Genomic DNA, 14,699 nt, shown 5'->3' on the forward strand with positions numbered 1-14,699 from the left:
TTTTTTCCCCTATTGACATTTGTTGGTAAAATTGCTGGTGCCTTAGCATGAATCAAGGTAGTTGATTCCATACGAAACTGTATGGACTTAGGAAGGGGCAGAGCGGAATGCCAGGTTAACCTCAAAATGTCTTTATTGGAGCAGGAAATATTATTAGTTTTATTTAATCTTAAACCTTGAGTGACATTCATCTTCTTAAAATTCTGTAAGATGAGGTGGGAAATACTCCAGCACTTCTGAGTATTGAAGCATGATGGTTGTCTCAAAGAAAAAGACGTGTGGTTGAGTTGCTAGTTGAACTAGCTGTGTTTTTTCATGGACCACTCTTTTTTTTTTTTTTTTTTTCTTAAAGATTTTACTTATTTATTCATGAGAGACACAGAGAGAGAGAGAGGCAGAGACACAGGCTGAGGGAAGAGAAGCAGGCTCCATGCAGGAAGCCCCATGCGGGACTTGATCTGGGGAATCTGGGATCACACCTTGGGCCGAAGGCAGGCGGTAAACCACTGAGCCACCCAGGCGCCTCTTGGACCACCATTTTTTACTTGAAAAAACACCTTCTGGAGAGTGGCTGGGAACATGTAGAATAGGAGGACCCTGAGCTCACTTCATCCCACAGATACACACCACTGGATAACACATCAGCATAAATAGTCCAGAAAAAGACCCAAAGGCTGGTAGAAGAAACTCCTCTACTTAAGGGAGAGAAGAAGCTGCATTGAAGAGGGTGGGAAGGGCAGAGACAGGGGCGGGTGCTAAAGGGCCCCCAACAGTCAGCAGGAGGGAGGGAGCCACAGGGCAGGAAACAGACTATCACATCAGGAAACCTGCAGAGGGAAGACAAACACCCCCCCCCCCCCCAACATTTGGCTTTTGGCTTTGAAAACAAGAGGGGCCAAATTTCATGAGTTCTTAAGACCAGTGTGGGACGTAAAGCCTGGAATTTAAAAAATCAGTGGGCTCAGCTCTGGGAGAGCCTCAATGGTGTTAGGAAGCTGAGTCCCCACCCTTTAAGAGACAGCACAAGAAACAGCCCAAGGAGATCCAGTGTAGAAGCAGCAGCTTGAAAAACACCTCGGTCCTACAGGAGGGAGAGTTATTTACTTATCTCAGAGCAGGTCCCAGAGAAGCAGGGATTGCAGGAAGACCCCACCAGGAACAAAGGAGCTTGCAGGCACTATTTCCCTCCCATGCCCCTCAACGGAAACACAGGGCCACCAGCCCTCATGACCTAACTTGTTTACACCAGGCCACCCCTCCACTCTGTGCTTTGGAGGATCCACTCTCTCCAGTCACCCTTGCCTCAGTCCCAGCCTTGTGGGTCCCCTCCCCTAGAACACCTACATAAACCTCAACAACACATCTCCTGACCTGTGCATTTTACAGGGCCTCAGTTCTGGTGGCAGCTGTTGGTCACCTCCCAGGGAGGTTGCCCGCACTTTGGTAAACCTGCATCCTACGCCTGCGCAGGCTTGGAGTGGCCCCTTCTGGCCCCGGTATCTGCAGTGGCTACACATCCCCTATGAAGGAGGACTGGCACCTTCTTAAATGTGTGTGCCCCACCTATCACTTTCAAGAGCAAAAGACATAGCTGACTTTTCTATCACAGAGAAACAGGCACAGAGGGGCACTTGGGTGACTCAGTTAAGCATCTGCCTTTAGCTCAGATCATGATCCTGGTATCCTGAGATCAAGCTACGTGTGGAGTTCAGCGGGGAGTCTGCTTCTCTCTCTAAAGAAGAGAGTAGATAAAAACTACTAAAACAACCACAAAACAAGTAACAACCATAAACACATATATATCAGTGATTACTTTGAATGTAGGGGCTCCTGGGTGGCTCAGTCCGATGGACATCTGGCTCTTGATTTCAGCTTGGGTTGTGATCTCAGGGTCATGAGATTGCACCCTGTATCAGGCTGGGGGTGGGGCCTGCTTGAGATTTTTCTCTCCCTCTGCCCCTACCCTCCCCTCAGCCTCTCACACATGCTCTTCCTCTCTCAACTAACTAACTAACTTTGAACATAAAAGGACTAAATGCCCTGTTCCAAAGACCTAGGGTCACAGAATGAGTAAGAAAACAAGACCCATCTATGTGCTGCCTACAAGAGATTCATTTTAGACCTAAAGATATCTGCAGGTTGAAAGTGAGGGGATGGAGAAACATTTGTCATGCAAATGGTGTCAAAATAAAGCCAGGGTAGCAATACTTACATTGTGCAAAATAGACTTTACAACAAAGACTGTAACAAGAGACCAAGAATAATACTACATGCTAAAAAAGAGGAGGATCCAACAAGATACGACAATTCTCTCTCCCTCTCCCTCAGCCCTTCCCCTCCTCTTTCTCTCTCTCTCTAAAATAACTACATTTAAAAAAAAAATAAGTGAAGTATACATGTGGAAAAATGATGAGAAAAGCAATTTTTCTTAAGGTCATTAAATTTCAACATTTTGTGTCATGACATCCATTTAATATAGTTTAATTCATTAACTTCTTCCAAAAATATTTTCTCTATATGTAAGAAATTCTAAGTGGATCAGTACAGCAAAACGTACATGCTACTTCATTTATACTTCATTATATTTATTTATTTATAGGAAAGCACTCTCAATGTTTTTCATACAGGATTTTTGAAAACTTGGATGAGGATTGTACCTCAGAGAAATAAATAAAATGGCTTGTTCGTAGCTTCATTCATTGTAGGCTGTATATCAATAATATTTTTCTAAAAATTTTTTGGTTCCAGCCTTTACTCCTCTAATGGTAATTTGAGCAAAAGGGCTTCATGAATAAATAAATAGTAAAGGGCTGTCATGAATAAATAGAGTCTTTTTAAAAAAAGATATAGATGAATTCTCTTATCTCCTGCATTTTTAAAAAATATTTATTTGTTGTTTGTTTTAAAGGGAGTAGGTCAAAGGGAGAGAATGATAAGCAGACTCTTTTTTTTAATTTTTTTTTAAGATTTTATTTATTCATTCATGAGAGACACAGAGAGGAGAGAGAGAGGCAGAGACACAGGCAGAGGGAGAGGCAGGCTCCATGCAGGGAGCCCGACGCAGGACTTGATCCCGGGTCTCCAGGATCACGCCCTGGGCGGAAGGCAGGTGCTAAACCGCTGAGCCACCCAGGGATCCCTGATAAACAGACTCTTGGTTGAGCCTGGAGCCCAACACAGGGCTCAATACCATTATCCTGAGATCATAACCTGAGCCAAAATTAAGAGTCAGATGCTCAACTGACTGAGCCATCCAGGTGCTCCTTCCTCTTTTTTTTTTTAGCAGCTGTACTGAGGTAACTCGTATACCATACAATTCACCCACTTAAAGTGTAGCATTTAATGGTTTTTAGTGTGTTCACAGAGTTGTGTGACCATCACCACAATCAATATTAGGACACTTTCATCAACCTAAAATGGAATTCCTTACCTATCAGCAGTCTTCCAGCCCTCAGGAACCAGGAATCTAAATCTGTCTCTATAGTTTTGCCTGTTCTGGACTTTTCTTTTTTTTTCTTTCTTTCTTTCTTTCTTTCTTTCTTTCTTTCTTTCTTTCTTTCTTTCTTTCTTTCTTTCTTTCTTTCTTCTTTCTTTCTTTTTTTTAGATCTTATTTGTATATTCATGAGAGACACAGAGGCAGAGACATAGACAGAGGGAAAAGCAGGCTCCCTGTAGGGAGCCCAATGCCGGACTCAATCCCAGGAACCCAGGGTCATGACCTGAGCCAAAGGCAGATGCTCAACCACTGAGTAACCCAGGTGTCCCTATTCTGAACATTTCATATAAATGGAATCATATGGAGCCTTTAATGTCTGGTTTCTTTTCCCATAGCATCATGTTTTCTTTTTTTTTTTTAAAGATTTTATTTATTCATTCGTGAGAGAGAGAGAGCAAGAGAGAGAGGAAGAGACACAGGTAGAGGGAGAAGCAGGCTCCATGCAGAGAGCCCGACCTGGGATCAAGACCCACGTCTCCAGGATCAGGCCCTGGGCTAAGCGTAGTGCTAAACCGCTGAGCCACCCGGGCTGCCCCAGCATCATGTTTTCAAGGTTGATCCATGTTGTAGCATGTGTCTCAACTTCATTTCTTTTGATGGCTGAATAATATTCCATTGTATGGATATACCACATTTATCATTTGATGGCCATTTGACTTATTTTCACTTTTTGACTCTTATGAATAACACTGCTCTATAATATTCACGTACAAGTTTTTGTGTGAACATATGTTTGTTTTAGGGCGTATATATCTAGGAATAGGATTGCTGGGTCATCTGGAGCTCTATGTTTAACCTTTTTTTGAGAAGGTACCAGGCTGGTTAGTATAGTCATTCCATCATTTGAAATTCTCACCAGCAGTGTATGAGTTTTTCATTTTCTTAAGTCTCGTTTTAAGTTGTGTTTCCCTAATAGCTAATGATGTTGAACATCATTTCATGTGCTTATTGGCCATTTGTATATTTTCTTTGGAGAAATATCTATTCACATCCTTGATCTTCTAATTGGGTTGCCTTTTTATTATTGAGTTGTAAGAGTTTATATATTTTGTAGATAAATGCCTTATGAAATAAATGATTTGCGGGGATCCCTGGGTGGTGCAGCGGTTTGGCGCGTGCCTTTGGCCCAGGGCGCGATCCTGGAGACCTGGGATTGAATCCCACATCAGGCTCCCGGTGCATGGAGCCTGCTTCTCCCTCTGCCTATGTCTCTGCCTCTCTCTCTCTCTCTCTGTGACTATCATAAATAAATAAAAAAAATTAAAAAAAAAACTTTAAATGATTTGCAAATATTTTTCCTGTTTTGTGGGTTGTCTTTTCACTTTCTTGTTGGCAGTGTCATTTGAAGCACAAATTTTTTTAATTTTGATGAAGTCCAGTTTATCAATTTTCTCTTGCATTTTTGTGTCATATCTAAGAAGGCTTTCCCTAATCTAAGGTCACAGAAATTTACTCCTCTGTGCTCTTCTAAAAGTTTTATACTTTGAGTCTCACATTTACTCTTTTATCCCTATGAAGTCAATTTTTGTGTAGTATGAATTAGTGATCAAACATCACTCCTTTGGGAATATCCAGTTATCACAGTACCATTTTTTAAAAAGACTGTTCTTTCTCCATTGAACTGTCTTGGCAAAAATCATTTGGTCATAATGAAGGGTTTTTTTCTGGACTCTCAATTTTATACCTTTGTGGTAAGTTTTGAAATCAGAAGTATGAATCCTCCAGTTTTTTTCTTTTCAAAATTATTTGGGTGATTGTGATTCCCTTGCATTTTCATATGGATTTAGGATCAGCTTGTCAATTTCTAGAAAAAAAAAAAAGAAAGAAAGAAAGGGATCCCTGGGTGGCTCAGAGGTTTAGCGCCTGCCTTCAGCCCAGGACGTGATCCTGGGGTCCCGGGATCGAGTCCCACATCAGGCTCCCTGCGTAGAGCCTGCTTCTCCCTCTGCCTGTGTCTCTGCCTATCTCATTCTCTCTCTCTCTCTCTCTCTCTCTCTCTCTCTCATGAATAAATAAATAAAAATCCAAAAAAAAAAAGACGGATGACATTTGGTAGAGATTGCCTTGAGTCTGTAGATCAATTTAGGGAATATCGCCATCTTAAAAAATATTGTCTTCCAGTCAATGATACAGAATATCTTTCTACTTATTTGGGCCTTTAATTTATTTCAGCAATGTTTTGTAGTTTCCTCAGTATAAGTTTTATACTTCTTTTGCTAAATGTATTCCAAAGTATTTTTTTACTTTGATCTATCATAAATGGATTTTTTTCTTAATTTCCTTTTTAGATTGCTCACTCCTACTGTATACAATCAATTGTATACAATTGTATGCAATACAAAACCTTGAGGGTTTTTTTGTTTGTTTGTTTTGTTTTGTTTTTAGAGAGAGAGATAGAGAGTGGGGCAGAGGAGCAGAGGAAGAGGATGAGAGAGAATCTTAAACAGACTTCATGCCCAGCATGGAGCCCAAAGCAGAGCTCCATCTCACAACCCTGAGATCATGACCTGAGCTGAAATCTAGAGTCGGACACTTAACCAGCTGAGCTACCTAGGTGCCCAATACATTGATTTTTTTTAAAGATTTTATTTATTCACGAGAGATACAAAGAATGAGATAGAGGCAGAGACACAGGCAGAGGGAGAAGCAGGTTCCATGAAGGGAGCCCATGAGGGACTCGATCCCGGGACTCCAAGATCATGCCCTGGGCCGAAAGCAGGCGCTAAACTGCTGAGCCACCCAGGGATCCCCTCAATACATTGATTTTTATATCTTGATCTGCTTTCTTGCTCAACTCGTTTTTTAATCTAATTGGTTTTTAGTGGATTCCTTAGGACTTTCTATGTACAAGATCATGTCATCTTCAAATAAGAGGTAGTTGTACTACGTTCTTTTCTGGGTGCCTTTTATTTCATTTTCTGGCCTAATTGCTCTGGCTAAAATATCCACTAAGATGTTGAATATAAGTGGCATAAACAGACATCCTTGTCTTTTTCATTAAGTATGGTGTTAGCTATGGGTTTTTCATAGATGCCTATTATCAGGTTGAAGATATGTGGAGTGTTTTCCTCATGAAAGGGTATGGGATTTGTTGAATGCTTTTTCCACGTCTAATATTATGATCATGTGAGTTTGTCCTTTACCTGTTTATATGATGTATTACCATATTGATTTTGGGATGTTCAATCTTGCACTTTTAGGATAAATCTTCTTTGGTCATACTAGATTCAGTTTGCTAGTATTTTGATGAGGAGTTTTGTGTCTTAAATTCATAACTGATATTGGTCTGTATTTTTGTGAGATGTCTTTGGTTTTGGTATTGGGATATTACTGGCCTCATAAAATGAGTTTGAAGATGTTCCCACTTTTTCTGCTTTTTTGAAGACTTTATGAAGATTTAGCTTTTTTTTTTTTTTTTTAATATTTGGTAGAACTCACCAACAAAGCCATCTGGGCTTGAGATTTTCTTTGTGGGAAGTTTTTCACTGTTAGTTAAAGGGATTTTTAATTTATTTTATTTTAGTTTTTAAAGATTTTATTTATTTATTCATGAGAAATGCACAGAGAGAAAGGCAAAGACAATCAATTAATGTAATCCATCATATCAACAAGCTAAACAAGAAAAGTCATATGAATGAATGTATCAAGAGATACAGAAAAGGCATTTGACAAAATCTAACACCCATTCATGATAAAAAAGTAAACTAGGAATAGAGGGGAACATTCTCTACTTGATAAAGACTATCTACAGGGACACCTGGGTGGCTCAGTGGTTGAGTGTCTCCCTTTGGCCCAGGGCATAATCCTAGTCCCGGGATTGAGTTCCCTATCAGGCTTCCTGTGAGGAGCCTGCTTCTCCCTCTATCTGTATCTCTGCCTCTCTCTCTCTCTGTGTCTCTCATGAATAAATAAATAAAATCTTTAAAAAAAAGAAAAAGGGGACCCCTGGGTGGCGCAGCAGTTTAGCGCCTGCCTTTGGCCCAGGGCGCGATCCTGGAGACCCGGGATCGAATCCCACGTCAGGCTCCCAGTGTATGAAGCCTGCTTTTCCTCTGCCTATGTCTCTGCCTCTCTCTCTCTCTGTGTGTGACTATCATAAATAAATAAAAAGAAAAAAAAAAAAGAAAAAAAGAAAAAGGCTTATCTACAAAAAAAATCTATTGCTAACATCATGGCTTTTTTTTTTTAAGATTTTATTTATTTATTTATACGAGAGACATACAGAGAGAGGCAGAGACCTTGGCAGAGAGAGGAGCAGGTTCCCCGTGAGGACCCCAATTCAGGACTCAATCGCAACCCCTGCATCATGACCCGAGCCAAAATCAGATGTTCAACCACTGAGCCACCTTAGTGCCCCTAACATCATGCTTAATAGTGAGAAACACAAAGCTTTCCCATCCATCCCAAGGCAAGGATGTCCTTGCTAATATAATCCTTGCTAATATAATAAGTTAAGAAAAGGAAGTAAAAGGTATACAGATAAGTGGTTGCCAGGAGGAGAGAGGAAATGAATAAGCAGAGCAAAGAGAGTTTTTAGGGCATTGAAAATACTCTGTATATTATAATGATGGATATATGTCATTACACCTTTGTCCAAACCTCTAGAATGTACACCACCAAGAGTGACCCCTAAAGTAAACTATGGACTTTGAGTGCTTATGATGTGTCAGTGTAGGTTCATTCTTGGTAGAAAAAAGAAGTACCATGTACTGAATGATGTTGATAACAGGGGAGGCTGTTCGTGTGTGAGGGCTTACCACTTCCTAATCCAGGTTGAACCTCTTTTTGATATGCATAGCCTTTTCAGAGCATAAAAAAGTCAGTGGAAAATTGGGCCTTAGCTCATCCAGCCCAGTGTTCTGCCTGTGGCATGAGGGGTCACTTTATGGGAAAACAGAATGGTATCTACTTCAAAGACTATAATATTGGGATCCCTGGTTGGCGCAGTGGTTTGGTGCCTGCCTTTGGCCCAGGGCGCAATCCTGGAGACCCAGGATCGAATCCCACGTCGGGCTCCCGGTGCGTGGAGCCTGCTTCTCCATCTGCTTATGTCTCTGCCTCTCTCTCTCTCTCTCCGTGTGTGACTATCATAAATAAATAAAAATTTTTTAAAAAGACTATAATATTGTTTTGAAATGTACTTTTCCAAAAACTGCAGGTAGTTTTTATAACTTTCAGCTTATTGATCGGTATAAATTAATGACACTTTCCTCTACTAGTACATTAATTACTTTTGATCTTTGCTTGTTTGTGGTCCTAGGTTGGTTCATTCTGGCTCTGGATGTCGATCACCCTCACTTGGATCTGACCTTACATTTGCTACCAGGACAGGCTCTCGGCAGGGCATTGAGATGCATCTCTTCAGGGTGGAGACACATCGGGATCTATCAACCTGGACCAGGATACTTGTTCAGGGTTGCCATGCTGCTGCTGAACTAATTAAGGAAGTCTCTCTAGGTATAGATCCTCACATACGATTTCTAATAGTAATTAAATGGAATTATTATACTTTTATTTTTTATTTATTTTTATTTTTTGTTATACTTTATTTTATTTTATTTTAAACAGCTTTATTTTTTTTAATTTTTATTTACTTATGATAGTCACATAGAGAGAGAGAGAGAGAGGCAGAGACATAGGCAGAGGGAGAAGCAGGCTCCACGCACCGGGAGCCCAACGTGGGATTCGATCCTGGGTCTCCAGGATCGCGCCCTGGGCCAAAGGCAGGCGCTAAACCGCTGCGCCACCCAGGGATCCCTATACTTTGTTTTAAAGTAAAAACCAAGTGTGCCTGGGTGGCTTAGTTGATTGAGCCTCCAATTCTTGATTTCGGTTCAGGTCATGATCTTAGGGTTGTGACATTGAGCCCTGCGTTGGACTCCACGCTGGGTATGGAGCCTGTTTGGGATTATCTCTCAACCTCTCCCTCTGCCCCTCTTGCTTGTGCTCACTCTCTCTCTCAAATAAATAAGTAAATAAATCTTTTTAAAAAACCCATAAAAACATTTATCATATGGGCCAGACTCAAAAATATTCTAAAATATGGCAGCTTAAAATTATATCATGGTGGGAAGAAACCTGTTTTTTTATGTTTCAGTAGTAAAGTTTTCCTAAGCCTTGTATATGGCTCCTTCATAACACCGTGTGTACAACATGGCAGTTGTGCTATTCATCGTTTTAATCTGTATGTGATAATGTAAGGTCTCATTTACTTAAGTACTAGATGCACTAACCCTCCAGTTCAGAAGATTTGGAGACTAAGATATGGATTGACACCCTTAAAATATGGGCGTCTGGCAAGGCTTCTGGCTATAGAAAAATAAGGAATTTTGAGTAGGAGTTTGTCTTCAGAAGTTTGAAAATGTGTGCCCAGTACTCACTGAAATAAGCATCTAAAGGAAAGAAGCCTGGTTGTCTTTTCATTGTTGCAGCGCCCTCTTGTGGCTAGTCTATGTGGTTTCCTTTGTATGTATTTGTGTGTATGTACCTGTATGTATGTATAGATATTTCCGGATTGCTTTCCATTAAACAAAATACTTATTTATTTATTTATTTATTTATTTATTTATTTATTTATTTATTTATTTATTTACTTATTTATTCATTCATTCATTCATTCATTCATTCATTCATTCATGAGAGATAGAGAGAGGAGCAGAGACACAGGCAGAGGGAGAAGCAGGCTCCATGGAGGGAACCTGACCTGGGACTTGATCCCCGGTCCCCAGGATCATCCCTGGGCCAAAGGCAGGCGCTAAACCACCGAGTCGGGATGCCTGGGTAGTTCAGTAGTTGGGCGTCTGCCTTTGGCCCAGGGCGTGATCCTGAGTCACTGGGTCGAGTCCCACATCGGGCTCCCTGCGTGGAGCCCGCTTCTCCTTCTCCATCTGGCTGTGTCTCTGCCTCTGTCTCTCTCTGTGTGTCTCTCGCTAATAAATAAATAAAATCTTTAAAAAAAATAAACCGCTGAGTCACCTGGGCGTACCTGCTTTCCATTTTAGCAAGAACAAAAAATAGTCAACATGGAGATGCAGAGTTTCTAGTTTGAATTAATTTGATTATCTTGGTTCCAAGTTAGTTTACTTAATTTTCTCCTGTTTTAAAAAACACAATTTCAGGATCCCTGGGTGGCACAGCGGTTTAGCGCCTGCCTTTGGCCCAGGGCGCGATCCTGGAGACCCGGGATCGAATCCCACGTCAGGTTCCCAGTGCATGGAGCCTGCTTCTCCCTCTGTCTGTGTCTCTGCCTCTCTCTCTCTCTCTCTCTCTCTCTGTGACTATCATAAAAAAATAAAAATAAAAAATAAAAACACAATTTCATAGAATTTTATAAAAAGAGAAAATTTTCAAGGGAAATTCAATTTTCAAGAAAATTCTTTCAAGGGAAGAATGTTTTGTAATTTATCTTTCTTTCCATTGCTTTTGGAAAGTGAGGGATCTCTATGGCTTTAGAACTGCATAGACAGCATTTCTATGGGTCATCTTCTAACACTGGCAGAAGGATAATTTTTTAAATGTTGTCAAAATGACATAATTCTTCAACTCTTCAGTACTTGCTTGATATTTTCCTTACAACCACAATGATGATTCAAGCAGTGACACTAATGGCTAGTAAGACCCCACCTTGGATTTTGACCAAAGCCACCATAACCACACTGTCTTTCTCACTTGTGTGTCTCTTGCCCATTTTCTCTATGGAGTGGTTGGTCACCACATTTTAGGGCTCTGGTTTTTGTCTTGGCCATAGAATGTGCTTTCTGGGTTGTGTCCTCAATGTGAAGGTCTAAAATGGTCTGTGTTCCTTTGGGGAGTCCAAAACACTCAGCCCTTTATAGGCATCTGGGATCACCATATCTTCTTTAAGAATCCAGAGAGAGGGGCACCTGAGTGGCTTAGTCTGTTGGGCATCTGCCTTTGGGTCAGGTCATGATCTCAGGATCCTAGGATCGGCCCCACGTGGGGCTCCCTGCTCAGTGGGGAGTCTGCTTCTCTCTTGCCCTCTGCCCCTCTCCCAGCTTGTTCTGTCTCCCAAATAAATAAATAAAGTCTTTAAAAAAAATCCAGAGATATGTTTCCCAAAACAAAGAATGAAACTTGGATTTTTAATGTTTTTTAGTTTCATGTTTCTTTGGTGTCTGGCAGCTAAACTTCTGGCAAGAAACAAAAATCTGTCCAGTCCCTGGCTCAAGTTGTTTCAATACAGATGGCCTGAGGAAAAAGAGAATAAGTATTGGTTGGGTCCTTATACTTTAAAACAGACAAAAGAAAAAAAATAAAACACAAAAGAAACACATTTTATGGCAGGTATGAACTTTTTAATTTTTTTAAGACTTTATTTATTTATTTATTTATTTGTTTATTTGAGAGTGAGAGAATGAGCAGGGGGTAGTGAGTAGAAGGAGAGGGAGAAGCAGGCAACCTGCTGAGCAGGGACTCCAACATGGGCTTGATCCCAGGACCTGGGATCATGACCTGATCTGATAGCAGATATTTAACTGACTAAGCCACCCAGGTGCTCCAAACTTCTTTATTCTCATTTACAAATACATGTACACTGTCTTAATATTGCCTTGGTAATACTTGCATTTCCGCAATTTAGGTCAACTGGTGTACTTACTAATCACTTACTTTGTATTTAGAACTGCGCCACATGGAGATCTCTGGGTGGCTCAGAGGTTTAGTGCCTGCCTTCAGCCCAGGCGTGATCCTGGAGTCCTGGGATCGAGTCCCACATCAGGCTCCCTGCTGTGTGGAGCCTGCTTCTCCCTCTGCCTGTGTCTCTGCCTCTCTCTCTTTCTCTCTCTGTGTGTCTCTCATGAATAAATAAATAAAATCTTTTAAAAAAAAAAGGAAAAAAAAAAAAAAAGAACTGTGCCACATGTATTAAACTGGCCAAAGGTAAACTGCTGTGACGAGAACCAGAATTCCTTTAAAATGTGTTTGTATGTATGTGCATGCATGCACCTAATCTATCATGTCTTAATATGTGTATGCTTACTGTGCATATCCACATTTGCATGCATACACACATTCAATAAGCAAGTTATCCTTCAGATGCATGTTACTGCTTTGTGTTAAATTGTTGGGAAATTCAGAGAGGTTTATTTAAACTATAACTATTGCACATTATACTACATGTTCAGATATCCATGGCCTAAAGAATGTCAGGAAGTTGACAAGAAAAAATCAGTTAAGCCCTGTTTCTCTGTCTCTTGTGTGTTTTAATTATGGTTTACTCATTTGTTTCTTTTTTTGTACAGTTTACTCATTTAGGAAAATTTCAGTGACTACCTATAGGATTTTGCTAGTGAATGTAGTATATGAACTTCATAATGTTCATTTAGATCTAAACCTTTATTAGATTACGGTAGAATTGGGACACCTAGGTGGCTCAATGGTTGGGTGCCTGCCTTTGGCTCAGGTTGTGATCCTAGGATCCGGGATCAAGTTCTGCATTGGGCTCCCTGTGGGGAGCCTGCTTCTCCCTCTGCCTGTGTCTCTGCCTCTCTCTCTCAGTCTGTGTCTCATGAATAAATAAATAAATCTTTATTTTTTTTTTAATTTTTAAAGTTTTTTTTAAATTTTTTATTTATTTATGATAGTCACACACACAGAGAGAGAGAGGCAGAGACACAGGCAGAGGGAGAAGCAGGCTCCATGCACCGGGAGCCCGACGTGGGATTTGATCCCGGGTCTTCAGGATCGTGCCCTGGGCCAAAGGCAGGCGCTAAACCGCTGCGCCACCCAGGGATCCCTAAATAAATCTTTAAAAAAAAAAAAAGATTACAGTAGAATTGATCAATGATCCTTCTGATACACAAGGACTTTTTCCTTTTGGCAAATATGAACCTCAAGATCACTAGGCAGAGAATGCATTTAATTCCCTCAGGTATATACAACCATTTTCCATTTGTCACAGGAATTCAAAATATGAAAATACATATATGTATATAATTGTTTGAACTTTAAGTATGCTTTTACTTAATTATTTTTTAGACATTTTATTTATTTATTCATGAGAGACAGACAGAAGCAGAGACATAGGCAGAGGGAGAATCAGGCTCCTCACAGGGAGCCTTATGCAAGACTCAATCCCAAGACCCCAGGATCACACCCTGAGCCAAAGGCAGACGCTCCACCGCTGAGCCACCTAGGCGTCCCTAAGTATGCTTTTATTATTTATTTATTTATTTATTTTAATTTTTAAAAAAAATCAGAATTTTTTTTTGAAAGATTTTATTTATTTATTCATGAGAGACACACACACACAGAGAGAGAGAAAGGCAGAGACACGGGCAGAGGGAGAAGCAGGCTCCATGCATGATCCTGGGTCTCCAGGATCAGGCCCCGGGCTGAAGGTGGCGCTAAACTGCTGAGCCACTGCGGCTGCCCCCTAAGTATGCTTTTAAAGGCTAATTTTATTATACCAATTACTCAAACTATTACAATTTTTTTTTAACTATTACATTTTTTTTTTTAAATTTTTATTTATTTATGATAGTCACACAGAGAGAGAGAGGCAGAGACATAGGCAGAGGGAGAAGCAGGCTCCATGCACCGGGAGCCCGACGTGGGATTCGATCCCGGGTCTCCAGGATCGCGCCCTGGGCCAAAGGCAGGCGCCAAACCGCTGCGCCACCCAGGGATCCCAACTATTACAATTTTTAAATCAAACAAGAACTTTATGAAGATACTCTGCATTTCTGTAATTTTGGTGTCATAAAGACTAAGAAGTAGTAGTAGATACAGGAAGAGTTGCATTAGTAAATATGTAGAAGATCCGCAAGAGGAGAAAAAAATGAGCATTTAAAGTATTTTTAGTATTAGCGTATATGATGAGAGAGTTTGCTTTTACAGTGTTGTCAATTTTGTAAAATTGTCTTGAATTTTTATTCATCTACTGGCCAAATATGGATTGAGTGTATACTTTGTACTTTAACTGGCTATACTAAAATAGGTACAGTAGGAACACCTGGGTGGCTCTGTAGTTGAGCATCTGCCTTTGGTTCAGGGCATGATCCTGGTCCGGGGATCAAGTCCCACATTGGGCTCCCCCTGGGGAGCCTGCTTCTCCTTCTGCCTATGTCTCTGCCTGTCTCTGTGTGTCTCTCATGAATAAGTAAATAAAATCTTAAAAAAAAAAAAAAAAAAGAAAAAGTTACGGTAGGCATAAGCCCTGCCTTTTAAGTAAGAAGGACAGAA

At 40.6% G+C, this 14,699-nt stretch overlaps 1 protein-coding gene across 2 annotated transcripts in view; it reads left to right on the plus strand.

Moving 5' to 3' along the window:
• Positions 1 to 14,699, plus strand: part of SNTB2 (syntrophin beta 2) — a 115,910-nt gene that overhangs the window by 86,105 nt on the left and 15,106 nt on the right. For both annotated transcript variants that reach the window (XM_072816713.1, XM_072816704.1), the window contains exon 5: positions 8,758 to 8,954. In XM_072816713.1, the coding sequence (XP_072672814.1) occupies positions 8,758 to 8,954 (197 nt within the window). The remainder of the gene's footprint in view (positions 1 to 8,757; positions 8,955 to 14,699) is intronic.

The sequence above is a fragment of the Canis lupus genome, chromosome 3 (genome assembly GCF_048164855.1).
Source record: "Canis lupus baileyi chromosome 3, mCanLup2.hap1, whole genome shotgun sequence".
NCBI lineage: Eukaryota > Metazoa > Chordata > Mammalia > Carnivora > Canidae > Canis > Canis lupus.